The 11,813-nt window shown below is 41.5% G+C and overlaps 1 protein-coding gene across 1 annotated transcript in view; it reads left to right on the forward strand.

The window, feature by feature from the left end:
• Positions 1–9,686, forward strand: part of pcdh1a (protocadherin 1a) — a 98,668-nt gene extending 88,982 nt beyond the window's left edge. Inside the window, exon 5 of the mRNA XM_051121521.1 lies at positions 6,055–9,686. Within this exon, the coding sequence (XP_050977478.1) occupies positions 6,055–6,428 (374 nt within the window). The 3' untranslated portion in view covers positions 6,429–9,686. The remainder of the gene's footprint in view (positions 1–6,054) is intronic.
• The last annotated feature ends 2,127 nt before the right edge of the window (positions 9,687–11,813 follow it).

Raw genomic sequence — 11,813 nt, forward strand, 5'->3', positions numbered from 1 at the left:
GTTCCATGAAGATTGTTTGTAAATTTCCTACCGTAAATATATCAAAACTTAATTTTTGATTAGTAGTATGCATTGCTAAGAACTTCATTTGGATAATTTTAAAGGCAATTTTCTCTATATTTAGATTTTTTTGCAGCCTCAGATTCCAGATTCTCAAATAATTGTGTCTCAGCCAAACATACATCAATAAAAAGCTTATTTATTCAGCTTTCGGATGATGTGTAAATCTCAGTTTCAAAAAATTGACCCGTATGGCTGGTTTTGTCGTTCAGGGTCACATAAACTGTATCAGGTACAGTACATGGAAAATTCTATCAAGAGAAAAAATTACTCAGCTAACGCTGTAAAATATACATAAGCGTTAGTTGGTACTACATTATTACAATATTAAAGTTTAAATATTGTATACTAAATACTTTGAATTACACAATTATATGTACTCCAATTTGTTGAAAACATTTAAAATGTAGCTATCATAAAAACTTGACAGATATATTCAAATATGAATTAAACATTGAAGAGCAGTAAAAAAAAAAAAAGTAATGAATATGTTATATGGTGCATATATTTAGCAAAATGCTCTTCCCTAGATATCATTTTTCTAGATGACTAACAAGTTTATGGTCATCGAAAATGTTTTTTCTGAGGTACGTGACATTACGTGACATTGTTTACAAGCTGTTATACTGACGTCTTTGAGAGGTTAAAACACTGACCACAAAAACATGCAATTACATGCAACAGGATATGGATTTCGATAAGCGGTACTCTTTCTTTTAAACATACCTTCAGATGTTTTTTCATGTTAATTTTATGTTGAAACTGTTATAAAAACGTAGACAATCAGTTTGTGTGCATTTCATGCTTCCGCTTGTCTTAAACTGAGGCATTATACAGTGATCTGTCACTACACATTAAACAGCACCAAAAACTGCATTTATTCTTTGAGTATTTTAATAAAATGGACAGAATTTGAAATCTGAGACTTTGTTTCATATCAAAAGTACCACAAAGCTTATTGTGATTTATTGAATGGGAGGCAGGCTACAGTGTTTTGTTCAAAACAGGCTAGACTAATCGATTCTTGGAATTTAAGAATTGATATTGTTTCTGAAAGATTTACAATATTTTTTTACCCAGCCCTAAAAGTATATAAAAAAAAATGAGATCCAGTAATGAATATAAAATGTAAAAAACTGTTTTCACACCTTCCTACATAGAGCCACAAGAATATCACACAAACACACACACACACATTTCTACACTCCCAGCACCTCACCTTTCAAACACCATCTGTATTACACATCTCTTGCACAAACACGTGTGCGCACACTTTTACTGCACAAACACATAGACAGAAGCGTCATCTAACACACATGCTCCTGTTCCTACGCACATCCTATCCCTCACAGGTTGCGGCTCTAACACACACACTCAATTATATTCCGAGTTCACCACACTTTTTTTCACCCACACACTCTAGCCCCCTCACACACACACACACACACAAACAGGACAGTAGGACTCTAATGTGTTTGTTCCAGAGGGGCGAGTTGATCTATTCCGCTTGGCGAGATATAAAGCCTCTTTCCTCCTCCAGTAAACGCCCTCTTTTACACCATTCCAGACCTCTTTGATGTATTGACCATGTCGGCTCCTGCTTATTGGGAGTTTTTTGAAGCATACGTACGTTTGTGCGGTGGTGGGGTCAGTGTGGTGTTTTCGTGTGGAGAGAACTGTCAGTTATGTTGTGCTTGTGGAGCCTCACAGAGCTCTTTTTAATGAGTGCATTAAAGCTGCATGGATGTTCAAGGCCGGTGGAGGTACGTCCCCTGGGCCCCAGCGTCTGCCTCGGGGCTGCCATCTGTAGATCTCTTGCACATTTAAGGGTCTCTACTACTTTTCTCTTCATTTTCTCTGTCTCTGGAAGATGAAGTAGTTTGGAACTCAGGCAAGAAGTGAAAGTGGAAATAAAGGTAACATGGCAGGCAGAGTGTGCAGATCAGAGGTTCTTAACGTTTTGTGGTCCGCAACCCATTTCTTAGGATCAAAAATACTTGTGACTAGAGATGGAAATCATTAATAATTTAGCAATTCCAATTGTTCTTAAGGATTCTAGTTCCATAAACGATACATATTTAGGAAAAAAGACTTTTCACTTTTTAGAGGTTCGCTCGTTCACTCGTTTTTCTAAAGAAACATTGTCCAACATTGAAACCAGCAGGTAAAGTTACAGCGGGAGTCCGCGTCTCTCTTGCCTCCCCTGAGCCCACTGAATTTTAATAGACCCCCTAAAGCATGCCGTGGGTTTGGTGGGGGTAATTAAGAAAGAATGGGGGAAAATTATCGGCTATGATTGGTTCATACGATAAATCCCACCTCTTGCATTTGTGTACATTCATGAATCAGTTTGAATGAACAATATAATGGTGTTAATAGGAAAACTAATAAAAAAGTAAGTAAACTAATTACACACTTTGCAAAATAATAAACGTGTTAATAAATAACTGGTTGACTTTTCTATAGCTGGTTGGGCTTTGAAAGTGTGGGACAGGCCTCCCCAGAGCATGTCAAAAGAAGCATGCAAAATAGAAAGAAAAATTAATTATTGAATTACTGATTAACCATTTCAATCTGTACATTACAGATGAAATAATACTTCAAAACGTGAAAAGAAGCAGGTTTTTGAACGAGACAAGGGTATGTTTCTGCTCTTCTGTTTGCGATCAGATCATTTTGGAAAACTTTAAGTCCAAGGATCCATAAATGCATAAGCAAATGCATTTAAGCAGTCAACAGCGCTAATGCTTTAAAAACACGGCCGATTATATTAGAGACGGCAGAAAGAATAGTGACTCACATCTAGGTTTTAGTAAATTATTCATTTCTGAATGTGTTTGGCTTCAAACCACAACCTCTTTCATATTCTGTGATTGTTTCAGAGCAGCCCAACCCTTTTTTTCGCTGTGAAATATGGATTGAACGGTGGCTCAAAACAGCCAACTGCTACATGAGCATATGATATGCAAACTATCTCTCGGTAGGACAAAGCAAACCAGAGTCACGCTGGTAAAGTTTTAATGGATGACAATTGTAATCAAGGTTAAGACGATTACAGGAGACGTACGCTAGCGATGCGAGAGTCTGTTATATAGTTATTTAGCTATTGCACATGCCTCCATTTGGTCCTCAATTCCCAAAGCTACTTGAAATTCCTATATACGTCATAGAATAAAGGATCAGTTCACTTCTGAATTAAAATTTCCTAATAATTTACTCACCCCTTTGTCATCCAAGATGTTCATGTCTTTCTTTCTTCAGTTGAAAAGAAATTAGGGTTTTTGTGGAAAACATTCCAGGATTTTTCTCCATATAGTGGACTTTTCAAATTCCAGTTTCAATGCAGCTTCAAAGGGTTCTACACGATCCCAACAGAGGAATAAGTGTCTTATCTAGTGAAATGATTCGTCATTTTTTGAAAATGAATAAAAATTTCAGTACTTTTTTTAATAGGGCTTCCCCCCTAATAGTCAACAAACCATTAGTTGACGAGAAGAGTCTTGGTTGACCAAAATTTTATTATTTGCTTAGTCGCAGAAAAAATCCACAGGAAGTGGCCAAGTCACACGGTCCGTGATGGACAGATCGTTAACGGCTGGTCTATGTGGTAATATTGTAGTACATCGGGCAGGACATCCAAATCCTCACCTATCATTCATCGACCTCTAATATGGCTTTTCATCTAAAAGATGTATGTAGTAGAAACTTTACATGGCAGCTCAATCTAATGTTAATCTAGAAAAATGTGCACTATTGGAGTGTCTGTGCGTAGTGTGGAAGCTGAATAGTAGTGCACTTCCTGCACAAGAGATTGAAGACACCAATGCGGTCACTTGCTCTTAAAATACTTCATTTTGGTCATATAGATAGTATTAATACATCTTTCGAATCTATAAAAACTCTGTTTATTTGTGTGCACTCACAATAATAACAAAACATTGCGCTTTTGTAAAATAATGAAAGCAAACAGGATGCGCTTTCTGCCGTCTTGGTCTGTGTGAACTTGAGCGTGAAACTTCGAAACTTGCCTTACAGACATGAAAAATATATAGAGTGAAATGTCTACTTTTAATTGAACCAATTCAAATAGAAAACAAATGATAATGTATGCATATGCATATGAAACATGCACTCATGCACATCACTACTGCGGAGATATCGAGTCACTGCTGCCCACTTTATCTCTTAAGCCGAAAACAAAGAAAGTGCTAGTTTATCAATAAATGACTAAAACGTCAATGCAGTTTTTTTCCTGACAAATTCATAATTGCTTCTGCCCTTGCGCTGTGGCATGCTTTTTTGCGTTGCGTTTATTAGGCTATGTAGGCATATAAAGGCTCATTATTATGATTTATATGGTTTAATAATTAATGTGCAACTAATAGTCAACTAATGCTTAAAACGAGTCGACCATAAAAATCTTTAGTCAAGGGCAGCCCTACTTTTTAAACACAAATGCTCATCTTGCACTAGCTCTGTGATGCGCGTCTGTGACTTCACGCATTATGTAATCATGTGGGAAAGGTCACGTGAAGTATCAACCCAGTGTTTACAAAGCAAATGTGCAAGTCAAACACCATTTACAAAAAAAAAGTAAAACAACGATGTTGGAGAACTAACCACGCATGACCTTTCTAATTACTGATTACTGATTACGTGATTGTTTTTTGCAGAGCATTTGCAGAGCTAGTGCAGGACAAGCATGTGCGGTTAAAAGGTATATAAATTTGTATATATCCATTTTTTTTTTTTTGTAGAAATTGACTGATTATTTTGCTAGACAAGACCCTTATTCCTCAGCTGGGATTGTGTAGAGCTCTTTGAAGCTGCACTGAAACTGCAGTTTGGACCTTCAACCCATTGATCCCTATTGAAGTCCACTTTACGGAGAAAAATCCTTGAATATTTTCCTCAAAAACCTTAATTTCTTTTTGACTGAAAAAAGAAAGACAAAAATATCTTGGATGACATGGGGCTGAGTAAATTATCAGGACATTTGAATTCAGGAATAAACTAATCCTTTAAGTCATTTTGTTCTTTTAACTGTTTTTTAGACTCTGTCTACCTACAACTATAAAAATTCTGCTCAAAAATATTTCATGAATAAGAAGACCATGACCCCATCCGCACATCCAGCAACCCCACGTGGGTTCGTTGAGAACCTCTGGTGTGAATGCACAAGGGTGAGGAACGTGGCCCACCGAGTGGAACAGCTCCTGAGAAAGAGTGCATGTGGTTGGCGGATTACAGGGAGTGTGTGTTAATGTAGCTCTCTGTGTGGCTCTGTTGGAATGAGGTCACTGGGTCTCGGCCCTATTTAATTAATTAGGGAACAGTGGAATGGAAAATGGATAGCAATCAGAGGCTCACTAATTTCAGACCTGCCAATCAATAAGCCTTAGTGCTGAATTTTCCTTCAGGGGCCTTGGTGGGTCGCATTTAGTGTTGAATGTAGGATACTGAACGCGAGCGTCCCAGTGTGTAAATGTACATAAATATTCAAGACATGTATATCGAGGGATTGCAGCCCAGAGGACATAAACGCAGTGCAAAGTGAATTGCACTTTCGCCCTTTTGCCACTAAACTTCCAAAACGTATGTGGGCATGCAGACATTCGAATGCACCTACCAAGCGTACATATCTACACTACGAAGAAACCATTTCAATTCAAATGACTTGATGGAATCAAACCAGAAGAGTCTGACCCACAGTAGCCACTGAAGAAATCCCAGTATGCAATGCATAACAACAGCACTGTGCATAGCAACAACTGCCTCTCACATAGCAACCACACTACAGTGCATAGCAACCACTGGCAGCTCTTTGTGTATTCCCTGTTAGTTGCTTGCATTTGACGCTAGGTGAACTGCAGTGTCTCAGTGACTCACCCGATAGAAATGAACTTGAGCGTATCAAAACAAGTTTGATTTGCTGTTCTTTAATATCATTTACTCATCATTAAAGACTGCCTTTTGTGTGCCTTCCTCCCGCAGATATTCGCTCGCTGCCTGATGTCGCCATGACGGGAAACTGCAGTCAGGAGTGCAGCGAGCTGGGTCACTCAGACGCCTGTTGGATGCCCGGTCAGCCTTCGCCCGTCCGCAAGACCCGCAACCCCCCTAAACTGTCCACGTTTGTGCCTTATCAGGAGAGGGGGAGCCTGGGACGCCTGGCCAATGGGAGCGTGAGGCTGGGAGGAGAGGAGAACAGGCCACGCCTCCCACCTTCCCGTAGTGCCTACTCCAGTAGTGACCACGCCCCCAGTGACCACGCCCCACTGGAGGAGGTGCCTCTGAGCGTGACATCAGAGTTCCCGCCTACCAGCCCCCCCTCCAATCACGCCTCGAAAAGAGAGATATACCTGTGAGAAAACCACACCCACCATCTTTGATTGACGCACATCAGAAATTAGAGACACGGTTGCGAAAAGAGAACATCGAATTTGCGACAGGATATCAATTGGAAGGAGAGTGGAAAAATACGCTATTGTCATAATGTCCGAGTAGATTTATTTTATTTATTTATTTATTCATTCATTCATACATCTATTTATTAGCACTTTTTGACACTATTTGTTTTTGCATACCAACCGACGCATACTTTTACGTGACTAACAGACGTTTAGCTTCGCTAGCCTTCAGAATGTTCATGGGTTCGTCTACTAGATTACCAAGTGCTGTAGTGGGCAGGAGACACTGCTGTAAAAGGGTCTTGAGCCACATACAGAGTGTCTAACACTCTTAACTTGATCCTGTCCTCAGAGGAGAGCAGTCTTTGTAAAACGCTGTAAATACATTTGTATGGTGTATATATGAATATTCCTATCAGGCTCAAGTTGAAAAATCGTAAAAACACGTCTAAATCAGCCTGAACACCTGAAGTGTGTCGGTACCACGCTTTTGAGGGTCTGAACGTTTATAACGGCCATACAGGAACGTGAAAAGACGAGCCGGAGTGGAGGGGAAAACGTCCTGATGGTGCTCCTTGACCCTTGTTGTGCCCGTCTAGGACCCAGATCCTGTATAGTTATGCGTTCGGTAAGGGCGGGCAGTGGGTTTAGCAGCGATTAACTCACTATGACAGACCCTTAACATATGCCGGGGTGTGCGTTCGTGCGTCAGGGGACCTACTGTCATGAAAAGTAACACATGTGGCTTCTGGCACATTAACTCGCTATTCAACAGATGAGAACGCGCGTGCATACTTTTGTGTCATGCGGCAGAACTTGTGTTTTTTGGCACTGTGAATCTCTCCTGAACTCCCACGGTGTAGTGCAAACGCTGCCTGGCACTCGCAAAGACGCCTACGGCTCACACAGCACAGCCTCAGCGAGGAGGAGACCACCTGCCTCCCCTCAAATTATCAGTATAGTTTTGTTAACTCGATGGTGTGTTAAGTCCACAAGCACACCTCGTCTCCATCGAATGGGTCCATTTTTGCCACGCTCATATTCAGTCCTGTTTTGTTGTTTTTAAGAGTTTTAAATTAAATCTTTGTGTCCTATTTAGACTTTGTTTGATGAACAAATGTATTAATGCCTTAAAAACAGTTGTATATAACAATCACAATGGACAAATTAGACTGATAATCCTGTCTTGTCTTCGCATGTCAATTGTGCATGTTTTTTTTCACAATCAAAAAAAGACAAATGTTACAAACCACCATTCGCCATTTGCTTATTTTCAGCCACTTCTCTTTTTTTTTTTTTATATCTACATAAATGTTCTGTCCTCCATCACTTGGGTATTTCTTCTGGTTAGTTTTTTTTTCTTTGACACTGTGCTGACTATCTAACCTGCTCTAAAGCTGTGTCTCCCTCCAAGTTTCAGAGAATCTCTGGGGGACCATTTTGACAATGACTATCTAGTGTGCTCAAGGACCATATATCTGATGGACATTATCATTACTATTGCATCACGGTGCATCGCCTCAATCTCTACTTTTTCCGCACCTGCTGCAGCACAGTACCTGCCCAGATCCCGGCGCTCGGGCGGGCGTGCTTTGTGTCTGCAGGGGGGTTGACGATGGGCATTTCCTTAATTAGGGTGAGTAATGAGTGTGGTGCAGTTGGCATATGCGAACACTCCAGCCCCCAAAGGAAGCACAGATCACAGAAAAAGATCCCGGTCCAAACGCTTCAATTGTTTAGCGAGTCGCATTTTTCACTGCACTTACCTCATCGCGACTGCCTTCAGCGCCTCCCGCCGAATAATTAAGGCTGAAACGTATGGAAATTACTGGACGTAGCCATGATTAAATAAGGCGAATGATTATCCCGCCCTAAGGAAAGAAAGCACATTATGCTGTTTTCAAAGCCATTTAGTGACTCTGATAGGGGAAGGGAAAAAAAATCCAGCGAGAGTCATGATCCAGCGTAATTAGCCCAGCTTTCCCTCCTTCGCGCTGCGGCCGCGCTCTTCCCAGGCGAACGTGCGAGATCTCTGACCTGGACTTAACACGGCTAAAAGATAGAGATGACCACAAAACTCTACCACCACTTAAAGGCTTTCATCTATTCAAACTCTGAGTGAAGCAGGTTTTGACCTTCCTCCACTCTGATGCCAGCCTGAGTCAGATAGTCTGAATTGCAGGTTTCGACTCCTCTGGCTTCGTCGCGGCTGTTTTATTCCTAGTAATTCTAAGGCTAGACTCCTAGAGTCCTTTAGGACGGAGGGAGGAATGTCCACTTCTCGTGGTTGTTTTTTTAAACTGGTGTTTAGATGTGTGCTCTTTCGCTGTTAGATGTCTGGATGTGACGAGACGACCGTAACGAACGAGGGAGTCTTTTCTTCGTCCTTAGAGCGAGACTTTTCTTCATAGACTAACGAAAACTGGTGTTTGTGGTAAACATCTCTTAAAAAGTGTTCTGTACATAGCTCTCCACATCCCCCGTGCGTGGTGTCAAGCAGGCGACGAGTTGAGCATGAATTCCAAAGATAATTGGTAGAAACCGTTTACTGTTCTTGCTGAAATGTTAGTGCCGGTTCAGAAACCTTTTCTTGAGAACAAAAGCGACGTTCACTGCACAAAACTCATCTTCACCGTTCACCCCAAACTGAAGACAGCTGCCTTGAAAGTATGTCTTTTGCAGGAGAGTTCAAAACTTGTTATCCTTAATTGTTGGTTATATTTATATAGGACTAAAAATGCTTGTGATGATCTGTTTTTGTACAGTTTTATGTACATGCAAGTGAAGCTTTTTAAATCTTACAACAAAAGCCGATGGCATATAAAAATCGTAAAGTGTTTATTGAGATGTGCACATCTTGCCTTGGATGGATTGATCTTTTTTGCCGAGTCAGTGTGAATGTGGCCGTCGTATGCCTGCACCGTAGTCATTCACTGGCTCCTGTCACCGAGGGCTTTATCAGATTTTATGTTTATTGTGAACAGTGGATTGTCCGATCCGACTTGTTTGTTTGATTCCCATGTGTTTTGTTTCGTTCTGTTTCCGCATGTTGAAAACAAACCCCTTGTAATAAGTCCTTGCAAAGTTTGTAATAAAATGAGTGAAGAAAAAAAAAACAACAAACAAAGAAATACATTTGCTTGGTGAGTCATTGTTTAAGAATGAATCTAGGGACTGTGATCTCTCCATAAAGCTTTTTCATTAATAAAGCAAATTGATCTGACAAAGATATAAGACTCAATTTTTTCTTCTCTCCCATCCTGGGTCTCTCTGCCCGCGTAAACAGAGAAAGAGGAAAAGGTTACGCTTTCGCCAGACTGACAGGAACTTAATAGAACAGAATAGCGAATGTGAGATCCAGTAATGTGAAGCTTTCACTTCACAAAAGCTGTCCATCAATATTAATGATCAAAAAACACAAGACCCCGAATTTTCTCAGTCTCGGAAACCTAATTCTCTCCTCTATGAGGAGTTAAACCGTTACACCCAAGACCTCCCGGTACTCGACAGCACAATAAAGACGGAGCCGTAAAGATGATAACGCCGAGATGAAAGACAATAAATCAATCCGGCTTTCATTTGGCGCGCTGTCTTTATAGATATGCCACGACGTAATTCGTGCACCTCTGAAATGATAGCTTTCACAGATAAAAATAAACGGATGTGAGCCGGCGAACAAACGCTGTGAAAAGCGAGAGCCGTAAACAAGTTTAAAAGAATATCAAACGTACAAGATGGAAATACTCGAAGCAAGCATGTGAGTAAACAGACGAATGTGAGAAATGCACATTACGCTGTCAAGCGTCTGAATAAGATAGGCCAAACTGCCCTCTAACGGTCGTCGGGAGAACTACTCCCAAACTCCCCCCACCAAAAAAAAAAGGGCGAAGGATTAGTGTTTAATAACTGATACTCAACAGTCAGGATTAATGAATCAGATAGCCTTCCTTTCTGCTGGGGTTCTTCAGTTTCTTGTTGACATCACCTACAGCGTACGCGTTCCCGAGGACGGCGGATGAAACGAGCGAAGCTGCATGAATAATAATTGAGATCAGGACGATAGTGGTTTCTGGACCACATAGAAGCGCATCTCGCAGACAGGGATGCTCGTAGCGGCTTATTTAACCGAGGCTGCGACGGGAGGACCCACTGAGTTTTTTTCATTAATCTCCTTCTAATGGATAGGTTTTCGCTTCGCCTCGCACTCTGCAGGCTGAGCTTTAAAAGGAGCCGTTTCGCTGGTGTTTTGTTTACGTGCGGCTGGGGCATTTGTTTCTTGTTGCGAAGGGAGCCTCAGCAGAGAGGGTCTTTCTTCAAGATGAAACTACCCCCTCGGCTACTGCCTACTGTTGATGTGCCGTTGCCATAGCAACCTGGCCCCTCTCTCTTTCTGTTCCTCACGCTCTCTCCCTCACCCACGCTCGTTCTCGCTCGCTTCGTTAAGCGCGGTGCTGCTGGCAATTAGAAGCAAAGCCAGCGGCGGGGACGGCTGCCTCTCAAATGTACTCTCCAATTAAACACTGTCAAATAACGGCGGATCTCAAAACCGCCGCCTCCCGCCGTCCCCTCCTATCACACGACACATTTGTGCCTCTAAAAGAAGGATCGTTACAGCCGCACCTAAACAAACAGACGCGGAGATCGATGTGTGCGCAAATTCCAACCTTTTCCGGCAGCACCCGTAATGATGCTAAAGCCGGCGTGTTTTTCCTGTAGTCACAAGGCGTTAAAAACTTGATTATTCTTTCATTCAGCAGAAAATGCATGTAGCTGCAAGCCCTAAAAAGGTTTTCACCACAGTATTGATTGCACATTTTTCAGGAAAGTGAGGTGTTTTACAGATCGTCGGCACTTAAGACTCATAGAAAATTGCTGGACTAAAGCCCTCTCATATTCGGCTATTTGTACCGCTGTCCTACATATCGACTCATACACTATAGACGTAATTGGTGCATTAAAATCAATGGCGCAATTTAAACAGCATCATCATTAAAAAGGTTTATGTGCAAAGTCAATAAGCACTGGGGAGATGGTTTCGGAACCGCAGGCACATGCAACATCACACATGAAAAACTCATTTCGCGTCACACTATAAGTGCATATCAGACGTTTTTGTTCAGCTAGCTACTGCACGCCTCTGCTGCCCAAAAGTGTCAATAAAACGTCTCTTTGTCTCATTTAACACCCGATTACGTCCCACCTGAACTCAATCTTCCAATCATCTATGATCCCGAAACAGCCTAGAGCCATCCATCAGCCTTGACAAACACAGCGACCATACGCCACACCTCATGGCAGTGCCTCCTCACCCATTCATTGGGCCTAAACGCCCCCCCTTTCCAC

The sequence above is a fragment of the Labeo rohita genome, chromosome 10 (assembly GCF_022985175.1).
Source record: "Labeo rohita strain BAU-BD-2019 chromosome 10, IGBB_LRoh.1.0, whole genome shotgun sequence".
NCBI classification, from domain to species: Eukaryota; Metazoa; Chordata; class Actinopteri; order Cypriniformes; family Cyprinidae; genus Labeo; species Labeo rohita.